This window comes from Haliotis cracherodii, unplaced genomic scaffold (genome assembly GCF_022045235.1).
Source record: "Haliotis cracherodii isolate W230 unplaced genomic scaffold, xgHalCrac1.p SCAF_15, whole genome shotgun sequence".
In the NCBI taxonomy this organism is placed as follows: domain Eukaryota; kingdom Metazoa; phylum Mollusca; class Gastropoda; order Lepetellida; family Haliotidae; genus Haliotis; species Haliotis cracherodii.
The window spans coordinates 17,511,277-17,534,482 of record NW_027266270.1 but is presented as its reverse complement, the minus strand read 5'-3'; the positions used below and the strand labels follow the sequence as shown (position 1 = coordinate 17,534,482).

Here is a 23,206-nt window from a genome sequence, read left to right as displayed (position 1 = left end):
GTGTCAGTAGGCTACACCACACGGTCAATAGGCTACAACACAATGCAGTTGGCTACACCACAGGGTCAGTGGGCTACACCTCAGGGTCAATAGCCTACAACACAGGGATAATAGCCTACAACACAGGGCCAATAGGCTACACCACAGGGTCAGTAGGCTACACCACACGGTCACTAGCCTACAACACACAGTCAATAGCCTACAACACACAGTCAATAGCCTACAACACAGGGTCAATAGGCTAGCTATAACACATGGTCAATAGCCTACAACACACAGCCAATAGCCTACAGCACAGGGTCAATAGGCTACAACACACGGCCAATAGCCTACAGCACAGGGTCAATAGGCTACAACACAGTCAGTTGGCTACAACACAGTGTCAGTAGGCTACACCACACGGTCAATAGCCTACAACACACGGCCAATAGCCTACAACACAGGGTCAATAGGCTACACCACAGTGTCAGTAGACTACAACACACGGCCAATAGCCTACAGCACAGGGTCAATAGGATACAACACAGTCAGTTGGCTACAACACAGTGTCAGTAGGCTACACCACACGGTCAATAGCCTACAACACACGGCCAATAGCCTACAACAGAGGGTCAATAGGCTACACCACAGTGTCAGTAGACTACACCACACGGGCAATAGGCTACAACACAGGGTCAATAGGCTACACCACAGTGTCAGTAGACTACACCACACGGGCAATAGGCTACAACACAGGGCCAATAGGCTACACCACAGGTTCAGTGGACTACACCTCAGGGTCAATAGCCTACAACACAGGGTCAATAGGCTACACCACAGTGTCAGTAGACTACACCACACGGGCAATAGGCTACAACACAGGGCCAATAGGCTACACCACAGGTTCAGTGGACTACACCTCAGGGTCAATAGCCTACAACACAGGGCCAATAGGCTACACCACAGGTTCAGTGGACTACACCTCAGGGTCAATAGCCTACAACACAGGGTCAATAGGCTACACCACAGGGCCAGTGGGCTTCTAACATAGAAGTACAATTTACATCTAAACTTAGTCTTTTGACCCCATGAAGTGCCCCCGAAAATAACTTGTCCAAAGCGACTTATTTTTCCTTTATGTCAAAGTTCGACTCCATACTATCATGCGTCGGCTTCCGTGTGAATCAGGACTAAAAATCTCAATAAATATTGCTAGACATTTCATCTTTTCTTGTAGTAAAGAACACAAAAATTGCAAGGCAGAATTTGAATCTATTTTTTTCCATTTGTTTAAATTTCGATTTTGGCAAATGTTTTGGCAAGTCCATTCGCTTCATCTTCATCACAATTAGAAACTGTGTCGCATTTTCACCAAAAATGGGAGCCTTGAGTCCTGTGCATCTACTGTACCATCTTGTGTCCGAGGTTATTTTTCACCGTTATATGTTTGTTTATGTGTAAATATTGGCTGGGGGAATTATAACCCAAAAAAACTGTCAGAATACGTAGGACTGGGAATGAGGGCAAAGTATTGAGTGTGCCAAATAACGTTAAATAAAAGAGGGGTTGGCTCTCACTATGGTACCAACTGTCTTAGGGCTAAGAGCAGAGCAACATTCAAATACAATTTGTGAAATATTTCGAAATCTATCTGATATTTCATGATAATAATTGGCTTGACCATGCACAAGGGTGATAGGAATACATACCACGAAAAACAGTGGTACACATAGTGGAATAAATCCAAAAAGATGAAATCCAAATTTGAATTTCCCTCCTGTCAATCAAATAGCAAGAGGAACTTTGGGGGACCCTTCATTCTACATCCGTGGGGTGGAGATAGTTGTGCGAGAAATATATTCCTTATTCCCATCGGGTCTTCTTTAGTAAACCTAATGTTAATATTGAGGTGAGGTGAAATTGGGTTTAACGTCGCGTCCAAGAATATTGCACTTATATAGCGACGTGCATGGTGTGTGAGTGTGTGTGTGTGTGGCTGCTTGTAATAGTCCGGACTGATGCCGATTTATCGTGCTATCACATGCCACAGTTTAACATGAGTACCCCTTTCAGACACAGTATACTGACTCCGAGCCGACGAGTCCTTCTTTTAGCCCCTTAATGCCGAGCGCCAGACAGGGAAACAACAAGTACCATCATTTAGCGTCTTTTGGCATGACGCGGCCGGGGATCGAACCCCGGACCTTCCGTTCTCCGGGCGGACGCTCTACCACTAGACCACGGAGGCGGTCTCTAATGTTAATATTGCCTCTTACCCGCATGTACCACCACTAGTCATTATAGACTGACTCTTATCACCATTTTCTGTACCATGGTTGTTGTACCGTGTATATCTCCTCCCCTACCTCTAAAAATAATTGACTCTGACCGGCCCCTGTCTCAGTTACTAACTTTATAGTCCAAGCGATAGCATGGACTTTATGTTTTTTTGGAATCAGTGGTCCAAAAGGTTTGAAAGGGGGATCATGAAGAAAATTGATTGAAAAACAATTTCTTACAAATTGTATCTTGACCATTTCCTGAAAGTATGGCATTAAAGGCATAACTCAGCAATTTGTTTTAGCGCCCATGTGATTGTGGGTAATCAAAATCTCAAATGTATGCTGCATCTGGGTCAACATTCACAAGAACCAGACAACGGTTTGACAGTGAGTCTTAGGAAGCCAAGACGAAATCACAGAGGGGGTTGTTAACATTATCGAGCACTTTTGAGTTTGGATGATGTACAATAAAGGTGACATTTCAGATGTCAACAAGGCCCGGTATTGTATCTTCAAGGACAAATATGCACCTCGATCTAAATCAGGACCACTTGATAACTTTAAAGGCTGCGATCCATGTGCCTTTACCCCTCCACAGAGTGTACTGCTACAAAATCTGAAGTGAACGCTCATATTGCAAAACCTGCATTTAGATCTCCGGAAGAACATTGTTGGAAATTGGTGAATGGATCATATTCAGTCATCTGGTATGGTGGAGACCAAATGCCAACCACAATACACAGGAAGTTGGATACTTTCTCCTCTGATGAAGAGGAGTTGTCCTGAGATGGCGACATAACGAGATAACGAGATGTCCAAGACAAACATTGAGGAACGTGAACAAAGACATACTGTAAATTGTTTTGTGCATGATTAACAGTGATATCACTGATGAAAATCATGAACTATACCACTAAATGGTGTACTTAAGGATATTTGAAAGACATTTTAAGAACTTGAATCATATGTTACATTCTACTCACGAATAATAGCTACTATGGAATTTAAAGATAATTTGTCAGTTTATTATGTTCATTATAAAATATAATCGTTTGAGACTTGCTTGATGCATGTAATATATCCCTTATCCCAATTGCGTGGATCGATACTTGTGATTGTCTGGTCCAGACTCGATTATTTACAGACCGCCGTCATATAGCTGGAATATTGCAGAGTGCGGCGTTAAACAACAAACAAACAAACAAACAAACAAAACATACACATGGTCTGAGGTATCGTACAGATGTGGCATTTTATATTTCATTTCATTTAGGGCGCGGGATTGCTCATGTGATCGAACGAAGTCTTATGTTACGCAAGGAAATGGTCCCTTTTGTGTTGTATTATTTTTTTAAAAAAAGGATGATCTATGTAAACCTTATCATGTTCACGAATATATTAATGCTGTATGCTTTAGCAAAATGAGATATTAGTCTCAAGTTCACATTTTCAAATTTAGATATGAACCGCATGTATTTATTTGGTAGTAAATGCCACGCTTCACCTTTGATCGTGCCTGGCTCCGATAGCCGTTACAGCCCTGTCTGTCACAGGCAGATAAGATCTTCCCAGCAGTGAAGTAGTCAATCAGAGGGTAATTGGAAACCCTTGTTTTTTTCAAGTTTGCATCCCTTAAAATGGAAGTTTATGGCAGGGCGCCCATGTGTGATGAGTGCGTTCGTTTCCCAAGCTCAATGCCAGCGCGTGTTACCATATCGATGCGAGGAGCAGGGTTTCAGCCAATCAAAATGCCCGTCTTCAGTGACGCGCCCTAGCGACGGCTATTATCCCGGAGGAGTCTGAAAGGAAAGGATTAGGAGTCGCAAAGCGCGGAAAAATCAAACATGGCTCAGGCCGATCGAGATATGGAACTCCCTAAATCCTGTCAAGCGTCGACAGAAGCATCGCTTCAAAGATTTACACGTGGACAAAGGTAAGAATTACTGTCAGTTCGAGTTTAGATGAATTAAACTTTCCGGCACTTCTGAAAATTGACATGCTAATTATATCAAAGTGGAAAAAATCGAGATTGGAATTCAACCCGCCTACAGGGACTGGTAACGACATACTCTGCCTCAGATCTGTATGTGTTTGTTGTTCAACGCCACACTCAGCAATATTCCAGCTATATGACGGCGGTCTGTAAATAATCGAGTCTGGACCAGACAATCCAGGGATTGACATCCTGAACATCAATCCACGCAGTTGGGATACGATGACATGCATCAACCAAGTCAGCGAGCCTGACCACCCGATCACGTTAGTCGCCTCTTACAACAAGCATAGGCGCCTTTTATGGCACTCACAGGTTTAGAAACTAACAGTTTTTGTCCACTAGTCCTTATAATGATAACATATAGCAAAACACTAAAATGGGCCAATTTCTACTCGTCCCTAGAATACCTTTACTATTAGGCAGTTTGGTAAGGACTACAGGACTAGTACCAATTACTAACGCTGACTCATGGGTTGCTGAAGATCTTATCTTCGCGGGTCCTCATGCAGATCCGTGTCCCAAGAAATACGCACCAGATGGGTTGACAAGGTTGACATTTTCTTACAGGGTACACAGGGGCTTGTAATGCAGAAAAAAGCAGCTGCAAAATATAAGGTCACACCAAGTGTCTGTATACTACATAAAAGACACTGGGTGTATCTTGAAGCTGCTATGTTTTGCATTGCAAGCCCCTGTGGTCGGGCAGATCCTTGGAAACGCCCTCTCAGTGCCTTTAGACCATTTCTACATTTTAATCAGAGACCAATTCATCATAATACCGACATGTGCATGATAATCCATAGATTTTACTGAAGACGAATGCAACTTAATAGCATTGGGATATTTTCATGATTTTATCAAATTTTGATATGACACTTATCTATATCATTACCAAATATAGAAATAATCTGATTATGATAGACTGATAGAAAATGAAGTGATCTGAACCCCAGTTTTGGTCTCTGAATTAAGTTGAACTGCTTATTCCTTTGAAAATTTTAGATTTACTTACATAGCTACAGATAAACTGCGTATTTACGTAAAATACCCCTAAAACTATTCAAAACCCAATTACTTTCAATTAACTTGTATACAGAAACACATGCATTAAATACAAAGCTCAATTGTTTGAAAACAGCATGTGTAAATACCCAATGAAGCTTTTCAGCATGTGTACATAAAAGCTTATTCCCTAAACACAAATTCCAACTAATATATTTTCTGAGTCACGCCTATATTTAGAACCAGCGTATTATATATCTAAAACATTATTTCATTAATTTTTTTTAAATATTAAAATTCTTACTCATTTTGGGAAAAAACCAATAGAGTGATGAATAGATGAGTGAAAAAAATATTGGTTACCCAGTGAAAAATGTAATAAACTGTTGAAAATAGAAACCTTTCCAGTAAAACCTCAATTGCTCCAAAACACACACAAAAACAGTTATACTGATCCTGTTGTGGCTTGAACATGAACTTGATCAAAACCAGTTTTGATAGGTGTATTTTCTGAAAAAATATAGATCTAATTAGTTTAATGTTTTGAACTTAGAAATATGTTTATACCTCTGACCTACAATGATGCACCAGTGCGTCTTTGAATTATGCTATTACTATGTTATCTTATAAAACATTAAGACTTCAATATATATCCAATATCAGAATTGTTCTTCAGCTGATGTTGTAGTCGCGGGTATTAGTGAGACCAGCTCACTTTTTGCTTTGTTTGTAACTATTCACTTTCGGAGGTCCTTGTGAATGTCTGCAAACGTACCGTATGCAAAACAGCTGCCTGAGAACAAGTAAATTAAACTTTGTTGCTCATTTGCATGATGATGAATTTCCTTGAATTACGAGAAGGGATCTGGAAATATCAACATTTGCATTTTCGTCACGCCCACCTGATATCTGAGATGCTGGATGTATGAACAAAAAGAATAAACTCAAGTGTCACTTTCATAACATATATATAGTGTTCCCTCGCTATTCCGCCCTTCAATACCTCGGTTGTAGCGCACGGTAACAATTGGCTCCCAAAATGTGTTTACATTTTTAATAAAGTCAAGGTTTACACTCACACAATGTTTTTCCCCCTCTCAAAAAACATTATCAACTGAACACCGCGAGCACACTTCACCAGAAATACAGTGAACAAGTCCAAACTGAAATACACAATCCTCATTATTTTACTATCAGGTTATAAAATTGTGTTCATTGTATATCTGGACTTATGTTTGTTAGATATTTTATCAGTTTTAAATTACGAGTGTTTATCGAATTAATGTGATTGTGATCGCTGACCATATTTGCCTTGAATTTGACTATAGATGCATTGAAAAAGCCTTGAAAAGGTGTTGAATTTGTTGAGAACAAATCTGTACCATCCCTGAACTAGTCCTGCTAGATTTTCAGACTAGTGGCCATGTTGCACCCTGAGTTCCTCTGTATATTGACAAATTTTCTCATGGACTTTAACAACCTATGCAAGGGTTAATACTGTTTGCAGACCTCGGACACTGTTGGTCAACATAGCACTATAGAAGCTGACATCTTATTCTAATGACCCACCATCAGCAGTTACTTCACCTTAGACCACTAAGCAACAAACTATGTGCAGCATTACAAATTGGCACTAGTCCTGTAGTCCTTGCCAAAGTGCCAAAAGTAAAGGTATCATAAGGACTAGTAGAAATTTGCCATTTTTAAGAGTCTTGCTATATGTTATCATTATAAGGACTAGTGGACTATATAAATGTTAGTTTCTACCGCTGATGTGACTTTAAAGAATAATCAAACACAATTGTTGTTTGAGGGAATATGAATACAACATTACAACTAGTACTAAAACAAACAAGAAGTAACTGTTTTTAGATAGCATATACATTGGGCTGCCGGGCTGGTTGTACATAGAAGACCGATGATACTTACGTATGTACTAATGAAACAATAGCTACGTCAACACACTATGTTTCTCAAAACATTAACAGATGAATTAGGATATTCAAATGACTGAGCATTAATTGAATTAAAATTACTCTGTTAGCGGTACCAACTTCTTAATGTAACTGTTAACTGATACGTCAGTTATTTCTAATTAATAATATGATGTATTTACAGTTCTATGGATACTCTCCATAACCTTCTGACAGACTATGCCAAACTGGAGAAGAAAGTGAGCCAGATATACAACGAGTTTGATGATAAGTGGCAGGAAAGAGCCCTTACTCAAATTGGTAAGCTTTATTGTACTGTCATAGAGCTACAGATAAGCTTTTGGTGTTGTGGGTATTTTACCCATGCATTTTAAAATCATTGGGTATCAGTAATTCTATCTGCGTATTCAAATTTCTGTTACCCGCTAGTTTTTACACATGTGGGTATTTAAGTTAAATATTTGAAAAACACTATTCATCTAGTCCCTGCAAACTGGTGTTGTGTGGGTTCGAGAGCTTTATAGGACTCAAAAATACCACGATACTTCCAAAAGAAAGTGTGATGGCAAATGATCATGATGTGACGAGTTTGGCAAGGTTGACGGAATGCCCGTTTATAATTTCAAAATAAGTTGCTGATTTGCTAATCGAATACGCAGGGTTACTTCACAATATTTTGATGATACGCACAAGTTTAATTGTTGTAGCGTATCTGTAATGTTCGTTGGGTATTTGATACGCTTGGATTATATTTTACTGCATATTTCTGCATTTCTGCTCTGTGTCATGGGAATCTATAGGCTGCTCTCTACAGGCATGTGATGCATCTGTTTAAAGTTGTAATTCTGTCTTTTTAATTTTCGTGATTTCCCCTTCCAGGGCTTCGCCATGGAATCTATGAGAATCTGTAATTATGTTGGTATCTGTGTACATGCAGGTAGCAACTTGGACTACGATGAGGTGAATGCTGTTATGAGAATCTGTAATTATGTTGGTATCTGTGCACATGCAGGTAGCAACTTGGACTACGATGAAGTGAATGCTGTTATGAGAATCTGTAATTATGTTGGTATCTGTGCACATGCAGGTAGCAACTTGGACTACGATGAGGTGAATGCTGTTATGAGAATCTGTAATTATGTTGGTATCTGTGCACATGCAGGTAGCAACTTGGACTACGATGAGGTGAATGCTGTTATGAGAATCTGTAATTATGTTGGTATCTGTGCACATGCAGGTAGCAACTTGGACTACGATGAGGTGAATGCTGTTATGAGAATCTGGATGGCCTCCATGAAGGAAAAGGAAGATCTACATGCCCAATGTTTAACCCACATGTATGCCAACAACGGCCCCATTAAGACCCTTCAAAGGTTAGTATAATATAATTATAATGGATGAGATGATGAGCCTGGATTATTTCTTCTAGTCAGATACAGGACGGTCGGGTAGACTAGTGGTTAAAGCGTTAGCTCGTCACAGCAAAGACCCGGGTTTGAATCCCAACATGGGTACAATGCGTGAAGCCCATTTCTGGTGTCCCCCGCCGTGATATTGCTGGAATATTGCTAAAAGCGGCGTAAAACCAAACTCACTCACTTACTCACTCTAGTCAGATACTACAATGTTGTGTGTATGTTACAATACCTTACAAACTGGCTCAGTGTTTCCAGTGACATTTTTAACTGTTGGTCAAAAATACCATCCCTGGCATCTTTTCACCAGTTCTGATTTTGGGTATTGACAGTTTTCTTGAGGTTTTCAATATAGTTTTACTCCCTTGGGTCCAATCTATTGTGTATTTGTTAACCAGTGAATAGACATTTTGTTTATAGAATATGCTTAAATGCTGTTTTAGGTTATTTCTTATGTGTGTCTGTCAGTCTCAACTCAATGCAGTTTATTCTGCAACCATAACATCGACAGAAAATCTGGAAGTGCCACTTAACCAAAAGTTGGAATAAACAAACACGGACACATGTATTGGCGTTAAAGAAATATACTCAGCTGGTACACAAGTTGAAAAAGATTCATTGGATAATAACACAGGGTGTTGTTCTATTGGGTTTTTAAAATGTTTCATGCATATTTATGCCCAAAATTAATTAAGGAAGTATCATTTATTTTGCATACTTCACGCAAATATGGATCTTGTCTGGAGTTCTGCCTCAAGATCTTTCTTATCACTTGCTATTTTCTGAGTTTTTGCAAGCGAAGAGAGAGTCATCTGGTTTGCAGACATTTTGCATGTGTGATATACTCTCAAGTCTGTTGGTCCTATGACAACACAACCCGAGAGTATATTAACCAGGTGCTTATTAAAAACTATTCTCACATTTTGTGAGGAATTTGAGACAACAAAATGTTGTGATATTTGTCCTTATGGTATCATTTTACCTGAAACGTTACGTTGTAATCATTACAACAATATTTATGCCGGTCCCGGGGAGGGTCAGCATCTGAAATTTATTTTAAAGGCATCAAACTTGAAAATCCCCCAAACTGTTGATTTGCCTCATTTTTTAACACAAATATTGAAAAAGCAGTCTGCGACTTTAGCTACTAGTACAAAACCTGTGTCTCGTCAAATTCTGTTCGGTTTCTAGTTAGCTAGATATACACTGTGGAAAACATTTTCAGTCTATACTATTTTACAGGCTTAGGCTTAAGGCCTGAAACAAAGGCTTTGTTATTATGGCCTGAAAAACTATTCAAAGAGACATTCAATGGGTAGAAACTAACATTTTTAGCCCACTAGTCCTTATAATGATGACATATAGCAAAATCCTTAAAAATTGCAAATTTCTATTCGTCCTTATGATAACTTAACCATTGGCCAGTTTGGTAAGGACTAGTGCCAATTTCTAAAGCTGTGATTCAATCAAACTCACTCAAAATTGAGAAAAAAAATGTCAGTTTATACATATGAATCATGTCTACACGGTCTTTATCTTCATCTCAGCTACATCAACTCAGAACATGCTACAAGGAAGGCCACTCAGCATCTCTATGAAAAGGCAAGGAAGAGACAGGTTAAGCTGGAGAAGGAGATTGACCAGCTGAAAGAGGTGATATTTTATACCAGTATTCAAATTTAAATATGAAAGTCGAGGAGTCCTTGTCTTAACCCAAATGTAAAAGTTTCTGATTTAGGGGTCCATTGATTCAAATACTACAGCCAACTTCAAGTACCCAAAGACCCCTCTGATTTCCACCACTGAAAACCAATGTTCCCAGCCTGAATACCATATGTCCGTGGCACGTGATCACAAATTTGTGTGTGATGACCAGTGTTACGTCCATCAGGAATGGTATGAAATACAGAAAAAGTAATCTATTCACCTTAAAGAATCGCTAGCAAGGCAGGGCTTGATTCATCTTCCCGAGGTAAGGGAGATAACTGACTTTAAAAGTCCCGTTTCCAACGTTGCCGAACTAGGCTCCAATTCCTTGGCTTGATCGTAGCGCCACCAGTGGTTGTTACGAGTTATGTCCCTCCTAAGCCTCTCCTATGGGCCAATGAGATTCCACCTCTTGTATCACTTGCATTTGCTTCAAACAAAATGGCATTGCCCAGTCAGGACGATCTGATCGATAATCAAGATCTGTAGTGTGATTAAACGGGTTTTACATCGTGAAAAGCATCAAATCACGTGAGCACCTTGATAAAAAAACATGAAAATATTTGCAATATATCTGTTGACGAGTTGGCGGTGCACATGCTTTGCACATCCTGCATCCTTATATGTATCACTTCTAAATGCCTTTCAAAGAGACCACCTCCGTGGTCTAGTGGTAGAACGTCCGCCCGGAGATTGGAAGGTTTGATCCCCGGCCGCGTCATACCTAAAGACGTTTAAAGATGGTACTTGTTGTTACCCTGTCTGGCGCTCGACATTAAGGGGCTAAAACAAGGACTGGTCAGTTCAGAGTCAGTATACTGTGTCTGAGTGGGGTATTCATGTAAAACTGCTTAATGGTATCTCAGTGAGCTAGCACTATAAATCGGCATCAGTCCGGACTAGTACAAGCAGCCACACAAACACAAACACACACACAGACACAGACACACACACACGTGCATGCACGTCACTATACAAGTGCAATAATCTTGGACGCGACGTTAAAGCCTGTTTCACCTCACCTCACATATATTCAGGTTACTAAGCAAATAGTTATTTGGGATTTGATGTTACGTAGTTCTGTTGATTGTAAGAGGCGACTAACGGGATCGGGTGGTCAGGCTCGCTGACTTGGTTGGTGCATGTCATCGATCCCAATAGCATGGATCAATTTTCATGATATCAATCACTGGATTGTCTGGTCCAGACTTGATTATTTACAGACTGCCATCATATAGCTGGAATATTGCAGAGTGTGGCGTTAAACAACAAACCAACCAACCAATCCATCTATTAAATGGACTGGTCATCATGGGTGGCGTGACATTGTCACTGGGACTGCAAACACCTGGAGACATCCCTGCCATTAAGGTACCGAATGTGTGTATGCAGCCTTGTCATATCCCTAATGTTAAAAATCGAAGATTTGAAGGGTCCTTGATAGTATGGTAGTGTAGCGGCCATAAAATGTCTGAGAGATCACAGGTCGGAGGCCTTGTCCACATGACCAAAGAGATTAATCCTGTCAGCAAGCTGACAAGGTAAGGATGTCATCTGTGGGATGACTCCATGCCCTGCTACATACTCCCTAGTCAACAGAAGGCACGTCCTGGGCCGCATAGTAGGGTACTGAGGCTTATTTTGCTCAAATTTAATATGAATGTGCTCAGCCCCATGTTGGGCGCCAATGTAGCAGCCATAAAATTTCCGAGTCCCGTGATGGGATTTGAACCACAGACCTTCTGATCCGAGATCGGACGCCTTGTCCATATGACCAAAGAGGTTAACCCCCTCAACAAGGCTGACAAGGTGAAGATGTCATCTGTGGGATGACTCCACGCCCAGCTACAGTAGGAATTCTCAAGTATCCCTGGACCACATACATTTTAACACTACAAACTGATGCACAAAAGATCGGATTGGAAAAGATCTGTTTCTCTCATGCATGGTGAAAATTCAAAACCTTCAGACTCATTTGCTGTTGCTGCTGTGCTGATTTGCTCTGGAACAGAAATGTTCATTACTCTGTTTTTTGTGTTCACAGGACTTTTTCCTGACCAAGGACAGGATGGTTCACGTCAAGCCTCAGATGGATGCAGCCCAAATTAGCCAGGACCCTCACACCAACTTCAGGGAACTCTTGGCTCACTGGAGGAAACTGGAGGCTGACGTTGATGGGGCCAAGATGTCCTACAGACAAAAACTGCAAGAGGAAAACTCGACACGAACGACTTTCATAGAAGTAGGGACATATGTACTCTTTCATTATTTAGGTTCACGTATCCGTACAATCGAAATACAGTAAATCTTGAAATTAATGTGAGCGTAAATTAAATACGAAAAATAAGGGTGGTTTTTGCTTGCATTAATTAACTATTAACAATAAGACGGCCTCACAGCACACTTTGGATAGCGGAAACACCAACTTGAATATAAACACGACACGGTTAGTTGAGCAGCAGTTGTAACAAGTATATAACTATGTCATTCAAAGAATAGGAATTATACAATGGGCATCCGGTGAGTTATCACTGCTGGAGACAAGAGTTCTACCCTATCGTGTCAAGCTTGTTGACACCTTCTCCGCATACCAATCAGTGAACTTTTGGTGGTTCAATTACGAACTAGACTGGAATTTCCAGGCTCAATTGTAGCGCCACCAGTGGTTATGTGTTAGGTCCCTTGTATGTCCCTCCTGTTGACCAATCAGATTGCTTCACACAAAATGGCAGCACCCAGTCAAGTCGATCTGATCGATAATCAAGATCTATATCAAGGAAGAGAATTTATGTATAGTCAACTTCTTTATTATGAGGAACATAACATTTCGGAATATATACTTACTCCTTCATCAGGTGAAGGATGGAGTAACTTGAGTAAGCATATACTCAGAAACGTTGTGTTCCTAATAATAAAGAAGTTGACATCCATAAATTCTCTTCCTTATGTGTATCACTTCTAAATACCTTTCAAAGACAAGATCTATATTGTAATAAAACGGGTCTTACCCGCGAAGTGAATCAAATACTTGAGCACCTTGATTAAAAACATGAAAAGATTTGCAAAATATCCGTTGATGCCCAGTTGGCGGTACACATGCTTTGCAAATGCTGCAGTCGACCTAAATCTGTAATTAAAATTCATGTTGTTTATGGACTGGATGTCTAGTTCTTAACGCAATTTTTACTGGACTATGCATAGACACGATTGTCCAGCCTAAATGTAACTCCAGTCTACCAGCCTAGTTCGGCAAGGGTGGAAACTGGACTTTTATGGTCAGTTAACTCCCTTGCCTTTGGAAGATGGGGTCCATGGTCCTTGATCATAATATTTGAGGAATACAATTGCAGCTTGATTTGAGTCAACTTGCATATTTTGAGGTGGCTGCTGTGAAAAATATTTTCTCCAAAATTTCAGCAAATGAAAACATTCCAGAAGGATTCAGATGCTTATGAGAAGGCTCGTCTTGAAAACCTGCAGAATGTAATGACTTCGATGATACAAACCAACAAATCAATAGAGCTCAAAAGGTATGTACTTTTTAGAATTTCACTAACCCTTTGGTCATCACCTGATATCTGCCTAAAACCTGTTAGAATGTATACGGTTGATATCAGAATAACAGTTGCAAAGACATGATGCAATATATTTGAAAACACACACAATCATCAGTCACAAACATGTCTCATGTTGTCGTAAACAGGCTAAAGACGGCAGTGATTGCCATTCTTCAGGGTGTTTTCTGTTAGCAATAGTTGTTCCAGTGAACAAAACTATAGATCGAGATTGTCCTCGGGTTCATGCAGTTTGTAAATAACACTGTCACCATCACCATCGACAACTATTTGGGCAGCCGTAGACAGAAAGTGAAAGTGAAGTTCAGCCAATTGGAAGTTCGGGATGGAGGGGTAGTCATTATAATATGTATTATTGTTGGGGGATTATTTCAAACTGACTGCTACATAAGTACAACTTCAAAATAACTGAAACCCTGTCATTTACCGTATTTTCTTGGGTATAGTGTGCACCCAAGTATAATGCGCACCCCTCTCTAGCGGATTCAGTATTTGGGGAAAAAAATAATTGAATATTATGCGCAGAAGAAAATACACTGTACCCTTTCAGCCAATTCCAGTAAATGAATGGATAAGAAAATTAATCAGTACAAATTTGAAATTTAAGATCACCAGACATGTTGATTTACCGTTTAAATTTATTTTTTTGTTCTGCTAGGCATTGTTTTACATCCAGGGATGAAGATTACCGTGTATATTTTTTTCGTAAACTATGCCGGAAACAGCAATCAGCTGTACGGATGTTTTCTTGGAATTTACCGGTGATTCGGTTAGAACTTACCCAATGATATAACTTTAAAGGAATTAGATGCAAGGATAGGGAAAAATTGTATCTGAAACTCTCTTTTTTATCAGGAATGATATATTCCAATATCTTGTTAATTTAGTTGCAGCTTCTATTGAATATATTTAAAATAATGATAACCCTAAGCGTAGCACTTAGATGCAGCTGATCGCTAATGCTGGTTATTTTATTTCACATGGAATAATTTGACCAGTCACCGTCGAGGCTCCCGCGCACATGATCACAAGAACTACATGTTGACATAGAATCGTCAAACTACAACAAATATGATTTTTAATGAGTCAAAGTATGGAATTTATGATATATGTATCCATTCTCTGTCAACTATAGTTCGTTTCATGGCTTCTAAAGCGGTAATCTGACTGTGGTTGCTGTTAATAATTGTGAGTCGTGCGATCTTTCGATCGCTTCACACAAGATTTCTTCAAAATTAATTAAAACAATAATAAAAGGAATTTTGAATAAAATTAATGAAATAAGTTACAAACATAAGTCTAGACTATACACTATACACTATACTCAAGAAAATATGGTAATAAAGTTTTGTAGAGAAATAAATTCGTTCATCATTTTTTTCACCATTTCTACAACCAGTCACCTCTACAATGGAAGATGTCATTTTGATTTCCAAGAAATGATGTTTTGCGTCAGTTTCCTAAAAAAAAGAGTTGTTTGAGTCCAAACAGTGCAAATATGGAACAGGCTGCTGTGAAATTAAAACATACATTTTTAGAGGATTACTTTGACAACTTCTTTTTTAAAAACTACATGGACCATTATTTTTTACTAATCAAGACCATGAGTATATTAATTTTGAACTTTCGTGATATTAGTTATCTATCTGTGAGCCTTTTTCAGAATGTTCCAAGATGGCATACCTTTGTACCCATGTGTAATTAGGCTTTCCAAGAGAGCATCATTTTCAAAGCTCCTCTGACTTCTTGGTAGAATAAAGATAAACCTACTGTGTTTTGAATTTCGATCTAGTCCCACTGTAGTAAAGAAACCTCTTGTTGATACATCTGAAACCTCACTGCTGAAGTGCTTGGGTCTAAATTAAATAAGAGGTATCTAATCTTCAGAGGGACTACATCAAATTTCAAAACACAGTAGGTTTTTCTCCTAAGTGTTATAAAAGGAACTGGGCACTTTTCCATAAGGTCAATTTACAATAGCACCACAACTATCATATGGCATTGTAAAGGAATTCAATGGGATGTTAAATGACTTTCCCTTTTTATGTCAATATTATGTATCAATTGTATTAATCGTTACCCAACTTGGCGAGTGACAAACTATAATTATGTTGTAACATAATCTTGATATTAAATGGGTAAGACTTTTGTATCCTTATATTTTGTACCAACGATGATTTTAATCAGTTACCAACAATAATTGTTTTTGTGTGATGAGAGTAGAATGTATGACTACAACATGGGCAAAATGTAAACATGATACGGCATTATTTCCCCATTGAATACCATGGCATCCCCGAAAAGTAGATACATTTATTTTGAAATCAAGTCAAATGGTAAACTTTTGTCACTTATTCCAGGAATGAAGTGCTGGAGAAATTATTTGACAAAGGAATCTCCCGCCTTGCAAAGTACAACTTGCAGAAAGAAATTGATCTGTACAATCTGTTCTATGTGTATCAACATAAGTTCCCCGAGGAGGAGGTGAGTAGAGGAACATGGCCACTGATTGTGTGTGTCTGGGGAAACATGTGGAAGGATCGGAGTCAGGTGTTGTGTAACTCGGGAAACATGTGGAAGGATGGGGTGGGTGTTGTGTGTCTGGGGAAACATGTTGAAGGATGGGGATGGGAGTTGTGTCTCTGAGAAAACATGTTGAAGGATGGGAGTTGGTGTTGTGTATCTTGGGAAACATGTTGAAGGAAGGGTGTTGGTGGTTTGGTGTCTGGGAAACATTCTGAAAATATGGGTGGGTGTGTTGTGTATTGATTTAACATGTGTAAAATACACACATATTTTGTACTGATGCACCTGTGTAAATACACACATATTTTGTACTGATACAGCTTTGTAAAATACACACATATTTTGTTCAGATACAGCTGTGTAAAATACACATATTTTGTACTGATACAGCTGTGTAAAATACACATATTTTGTACTGATACAGATCCTCTTTGTACTGATACAGCTGTGTAAAATACACACATATTTTGTACTGATACAGCTTTGTACTGATACAGCTGTGTAAAATACACACATAGTTTGTACTGATACAGCTGTGTAAAATACACACATATTTTGTACTGATACAGCTTTGTACTGATACAGCTGTGTAAAATACACACATATTTTGTACTGATACAGCTGTGTAAAATACACACATAGTTTGTACTGATACAGCTGTGTAAAATACACACATATTTTGTACTGATACAGCTTTGTACTGCTACAGCTGTGTAAAATACACACATATTTTGTACTGATACAGCTGTGTAAAATACACACATATTTTGTACTGATACAGCTGTGTAAAATACACACATATTTTGTACTGATACAGCTGTGTTAAATACACATATATTTTGTACTGATACAGCTGTGTTCAATACACACATATCTTGTACTGATACAGCTGTGAAAAATACACACATATTTTGTACTGATACAGCTGTGTTGAATACACATATTTTGTACTGATACAGCTGTGTACAATACACACATATTTTGTACTGATACAGCTGTGTACAATACACACATATTTTGTACTGCTACAGCTGTGTAAAATACACACATATTTTGTACTGATACAGCTGTGTAAAATACACACATATTTTTGTACTGATACAGCCTCACCCGTCTGAAGTGTCAGCCGAAAAGAAGGCAGAGGATGAGGATTCTTCTCAGAAGGCAGCTAAAGTGGACCCATCTGTAGAGATCGACATTGTGTAAGTTCCCTATCTCACTATGATAATATATACCATGATAATAATGATAATAGACACTGATGATTATCAACTAGTCCTTACAATTAAAGTATTTGGCTTATCTTTGCCATGAAAGGATTGGATCAATACCAAAAGCATTTCTTACCAAAGTAGTAATTTCAAAACTGTGTTTGTCTGATTTATATGAGCTTTCTAGACAGTGATGTGTGTGAGATCTCTAGACAGTGATGTGTGTCAACTCTATAGACAGTGATGTGTGTGACCTCTCTAGACAGTAATGTGTGTTAGCTCTCTAGACAGTGATGTGTGTGTTACATGTGTCGATGAGTTAGGTGACCTCTAGACAGTGATGTGTGTTAGCTCTCTAGACAGTGATGTGTGTGTGTTAGATGTGTAGACGAGTTAGGTGACCTCTAGAGAGTGATGTGTGTTAGCTCTCTAGAGAGTGATGTGTGTGACCTCTGTAGACAGTAATGTATGTGAGCTCTTGAGACAGTGATGTGTGTGTGTTAGATGTGTAGACGAGTTAGGTGACCTCTAGAGAGTGATGTGTGTTAGCTCTCTAGAGAGTGATGTGTGTGACCTCTGTAGACAGTAATGTATGTGAGCTCTTGAGACAGTGATGTGTGTGACCTCTGTAGACAGTGATGTGTGTGACCTCTCTAGACAGTGATGTGTGTGACCTCTCTAGACAGTGATGTGTGTGACCTCTCTAGACAGTGATATGTGTGGGCTCTCTAGACAGTGATGTGTGCGAGCTCTCTAGACAGTTATGTGTGTGACCTCTCTAGACAGTGATGTGTGTGTTACATGTGTCTGGGTTATGTGAGCTCTCTAGACAGTGATATGTGTGACCTCTAGACAGTGATGTGTGTGTTACATGTGTCTGGGTTATGTGAGCTCTCAAGACAGTGATGTGTGTGACCTCTCTAGACAGTGATGTGTGTGACCTCTCTAGACAGTGATGTGTGTGACCTCTCTAGACAGTGATGTGTTACCTCTCTAGACAGTGATGTGTGTGGGCTCTCTAGACAGTGATGTGTGTGAGCTCTCTAGACAGTGATGTGTGTGAGCTCTCTAGACAGTGATGTGTGTGTGTTACAGGCAAGTCCTGCCAGCCAAAGACAGCACAGACGTGTTTGTACAGACCACAGTAGATGGTGACACTGAGAAGCCAAGTGAGTTCTGCAACCTTCAGTACACAGTGAAACTTGTTGACGCCAACTCCACTGACACAAAGTAGTGTTTTAGATGATGTATGTTTATGTTCCTGGTAGAGTGGTCTTATATGCTGGCACCTGCTTGTCTCTGACTACAGGTGGATATGTATTGATGGTCCTAAGGTCCTTTTTAACAATGACTGTATCTAGCAGTGAGGATTAGGAAGTCATGATGACTGTCACATTATGATACTAGGTGTCATTGTACCCCTATAGAATGATGGCATGAGTGTTTTGTGTTGTGCACTCACTGCCATTTCTGGGATGTTGTATTGTGTGTAGTGGTACTCTGAGAACACCTTTGTAGACTGACTCACAGCCTGGTTGTATTGTGTGTCCTGTTACCCTAAGGGGAGAACACCTCGGTAGACTGACTCACAGCCATGTCCTGGTCGTATTGTGTGTCGTGGTACCCTGATGGGTGAACACCTTGGTAGACTGACTCACAGCCATGTCCTGGTCGTATTGTGTGTCGTGGTACCCTGATGGGAGAACACCTTGGTAGACTGACTCACAGCCATGTCCTGGTTGTATTGTGTGTCCTGTTACCCTAAGGGGAGAACACCTCGGTAGACTGACTCACAGCCATGTCCTGGTCGTATTGTGTGTCGTGGTACCCTAATGGGTGAACACCTTGGTAGACTGACTCACAGCCATGTCCTGGTCGTATTGTGTGTCGTGGTACCCTGATGGGAGAACAACTCGGTAGACTGACTCACAGCCTGGTTGTATTGTGTGTCGTGGTACCCTGATGGGAGAACAACTCAGTAGACTGACTCACAGCCTGGTTGTATTGTGTGTCCTGTTACCCAGCCTGTACAAATTACTGACAATAGAGATGTAGATATATATATGTAGTATGTCACCAAAAACTTATGGTTGTGAATGGCACTTGGTATTCATAATAAGTTGAAATAAATAATAATTTAAAATGTTCCCAACATAAACTCAATTCCTTCAGGAAGTCATGCATGGCTGGAATAATTCTCTGTGTAGTTGTCTCCCTTAGTCATGCTCTGATCTGCTGATTGTTGGGTTGAATCTCAGAATTGACCCCAGATTATGACCCTTGGTTTGTTGGCAGCATATCCCTGCTTAGTAAACATCTTCACCTTGCATCAGTTTGAACTTGCCTCACATTAATGTGAGATGCTGTGGTATGACTGAAATAATGTTTGTTAACCAAATTCTTCTTACAGAGGCAACAAGATATTCCCGTCATGTGGCATTGGTGTCCCCAAATCCAAAAGATGTCCGCTACCTGCCTGAAGTGGAGATTCCCAATGTTGTGACAGAGAGGAGACAGACGGCCGCTCCCATCGTGAAGGAGACAACCATTGAAAATAATAAAGGCCTCTGTGAGTATTGATGTTATATCATGAGTAGAATATAAACTTTATGTCAGATAAGGTGATAACGGCCTCTGTAAGTATTGTTGTTATATAATGAGTAGAATATAAGCTTTATGTCAGATAAAGTGATAAAGGCCTCTGTAAATATTGTTGTTATATCATGAGTGGAATATAAACTTTATGTCAGATAAAGTGATAACGGCCTCTGTAAGTATTGTCGTTGTATCATGAGTGGAATATAAACTTTATGTCAGATAAAGTGATAATGGCCTCTGTAAGTATTGTCGTTGTATCATGAGTAGAATATAAACTTTATGTCAGATAAAGTAATAACGGCCTCTGTAAGTATTGTCGTTGTATCATGAGTAGAATATAAACTTTATGTCAGATAAAGTAATAACGGCCTCTGTAAATATTGTTGTTATATCATGAGTAGAATTTAAACTTTATGTCAGATAAAGTGATAACGGCCTCTGTAAATATTGTTGTTATATCATGAGTGGAATATAAACTTTATGTCAGATAAAGTGATAACGGCCTCTGTAAGTATTGTCGTTGTATCATGAGTAGAATATAAACTTTATGTCAGATAAAGTAATAACGGCCTCTGTAAGTATTGTCGTTGTATCATGAGTAGAATATAAACTTTATGTCAGATAAAGTAATAACGGCCTCTGTAAGTATTGTCGTTGTATCATGAGTAGAATATAAACTTTATGTCAGATAAAGTAATAACGGCCTCTGTAAATATTGTTGTTGAATCATGAGTGGAATATAAACTTTGTCAGATAAAGTGATAATGGCCTCTGAAAATATTGTTGTTATATCATGAGTAGAATATAAACTTTATGTCAGATAAAGTGATAATGGCCTCTGTAAATATTGTTATTATATCATGAGTGGAATATAAACCTTATGTCAGATAAAGTGATAACGGCCTCTGTAAATATTGTTGTTATATCATGAGTGGAATATAAACTTTATGTCAGATAAAGTGATAACAGCCTCTTTAAATGTTGTTGTTGTATCATGAGTAGAATATAAACTTTATGTCAGATAAAGTAATAACGGCCTCTGTAAATATTGTTGTTGAATCATGAGTGGAATATAAACTTTGTCAGATAAAGTGATAATGGCCTCTGAAAATATTGTTGTTATGTCATGAGTAGAATATAAACTTTATGTCAGATAAAGTGATAACGGCCTCTGTGAGTATTGATGTTATATCATGAGTAGAATATAAACTTTATGTCAGATAAAGTGATAACGGCCTCTGTAAATATTGTTGTTATATCATGAGTGGAATATAAACTTTATGTCAGATAAAGTGATAACGGCCTCTGTAAGTATTGTCGTTGTATCATGAGTAGAATATAAACTTTATGTCAGATAAAGTGATAACGGCCTCTGTAAGTATTGATGTTATATCATGAGTAGAATTTAAACTTTATGTCAGATAAAGTGATAATGGCCTCTGTAAGTATTGATGTTATATCATGAGTCGAATATAAACCTTATGTCAGATAAAGTGATAACAGCCTCTTTAAATGTTGTTGTTGTATCATGAGTGGAATTTAAACTTTATGTCAGATAAAGTGATAACAGCCTCTGTACATATTGATGTTGAATCATGAGTAGAATATAAACTTCATGTGACATGAAAAAGGCCTATGTAAGTATTTGTTGAGGTCAAAGGAAATTTGTGGGTCCCCACAATCTAACTTAGCAAAAAAGCAAATTGTCAAGATAAACAAGGACAGCGTCAAACTATTTTTAATGCATATTTATAGTATGATGAAAGTCAGACATTAAAGTTTCTTCATCTTTTCCTTTCACACAGCTGTATGTTTTTAGATGAGAAGAAGATTAGCAATACCCTAGCATGTACTATGTCAGGGTTCTTACAGACTTGAAAAGGCCTAGTATTTTAAGGTCCCTCTTAAAAACACTTGATTTTTAGTGTCAAGTTTAAAAAGCCTTGAAAATTACCAAAATAGCTTGAAAACCCTTGAATTTGTACAAAGTGTCACATCAACATGTACTTGTTAATTAACATGTAAGTTTGATTTATCACTGTGATATATTTGTGGGCCAAAGGCCATGATAGATATATTTCATTTGTTGGTTGTGAAAATAAACCTTGTTCGAAATTTTGTGATGTTCATACTGCATTTTATAGAAAAGTATTGTCCGACTAAGGCTTATAATAACACAGCTTAAAAAGCTCGGAAATGACAGTTGAAAGTCTTGAAAGTGTACCTTGCATATGTACAGAACACACAATCACCAGGCAGAATTTTGAGTAGCAATTGATAAAAACTTTCTGTTAGTATGTGTACAAAGACTCAGAAATTTAAGAAAAAAAAAATTGTTTTGACATCAATAAACCTGAAATGAATTAATTCATGTTTCAGGGGGTTCGGACTCTGATTCCGACTCTGATGAGGACCAGGCACAAGGGCAGCCCAAAGCCACTGATATTAGAAACATCACACAAGGCCAGAAGGTCAAGGTGTACGCTGTCAAGGCCTTCACTGCCCGCTCTGACGATGAGATCTCATTCAAAGCAGGTACAGTGATGGAATCCACTCTGCCTGTCACAGCTAATATTCAGTTTATGTTGCTCATAATATCAACCATTGGATCATGTGGCCCGGACTCATTTCTTTACAGACTGTTGTCCTTTAGCCAGAACATTGCTGGGTGTGGGGTAAACAATAAACAATCCCAAACAAAATCATCAGCTATGATGTTTTGCCTGTTTCAGGACGTAAGATTTACGTGACGGAAGCTGCTGTTGCTGGCCGGGTCTATGGATACATCAAGAAGGGGAAGCTGATCAAGAGGAGGACATACGGCTACTTCCCCGAACAACTCGTCAGCACGGACAAGAAGTTCAAGGTCGAGCAGTCCTTCCTGAAGAAGAAGCTCTCCAAGAAGCATCCCAATGACAGTTCCAAGAACTACATCAGCTTCATGGGAAACAGCGGTTAGACAGCATGCAAAAAACTACAAA

The 23,206-nt window shown here is 39.0% G+C and overlaps 2 protein-coding genes across 2 annotated transcripts; both read left to right on the top strand.

Annotated features, from left to right (window-relative positions):
• Positions 1-42: 42 nt before the first annotated feature.
• LOC139461558 (autotransporter adhesin BtaF-like) lies at positions 43-1,025 on the top strand. Its single transcript, XM_071243039.1, has 2 exons — positions 43-64; positions 547-1,025. The coding sequence occupies exons 1-2, from the start codon at positions 43-45 to the stop codon at positions 1,023-1,025; spliced, it is 501 nt and encodes a 166-aa protein (XP_071099140.1).
• A 3,071-nt stretch (positions 1,026-4,096) lies between these two features.
• On the top strand, positions 4,097-23,184 carry LOC139461873 (protein kinase C and casein kinase substrate in neurons 2 protein-like). Its single transcript, XM_071243356.1, has 12 exons — positions 4,097-4,194; positions 7,378-7,493; positions 8,431-8,566; positions 10,156-10,261; positions 12,360-12,557; positions 13,733-13,845; positions 16,251-16,374; positions 17,521-17,618; positions 18,723-18,796; positions 20,038-20,196; positions 22,605-22,760; positions 22,958-23,184. Exons 1-12 carry the CDS (start codon positions 4,106-4,108, stop codon positions 23,182-23,184), a joined length of 1,596 nt encoding a protein of 531 aa, XP_071099457.1. The 5' UTR covers positions 4,097-4,105.
• The last annotated feature ends 22 nt before the right edge of the window (positions 23,185-23,206 follow it).

Bases quoted from the DNA above. Each gene is read 5' to 3' on its own strand.
- LOC139461558 (XM_071243039.1), top strand. From the start codon at position 43: ATGCAGTTGGCTACACCACAGG. The intron at 65-546 runs GTCAGTGGGCTA...GCTACAACACAG, and splicing joins GCAGTTGGCTACACCACAGG to TGTCAGTAGGCTACACCACA.
- LOC139461873 (XM_071243356.1), top strand. From the start codon at position 4,106: ATGGCTCAGGCCGATCGAGATATGGAACTCCCTAAATCCTGTCAAGCG. The intron at 13,846-16,250 runs GTATGTACTTTT...CACTTATTCCAG, and splicing joins AAATCAATAGAGCTCAAAAG to GAATGAAGTGCTGGAGAAAT. The intron at 22,761-22,957 runs GTACAGTGATGG...TGCCTGTTTCAG, and splicing joins TGAGATCTCATTCAAAGCAG to GACGTAAGATTTACGTGACG.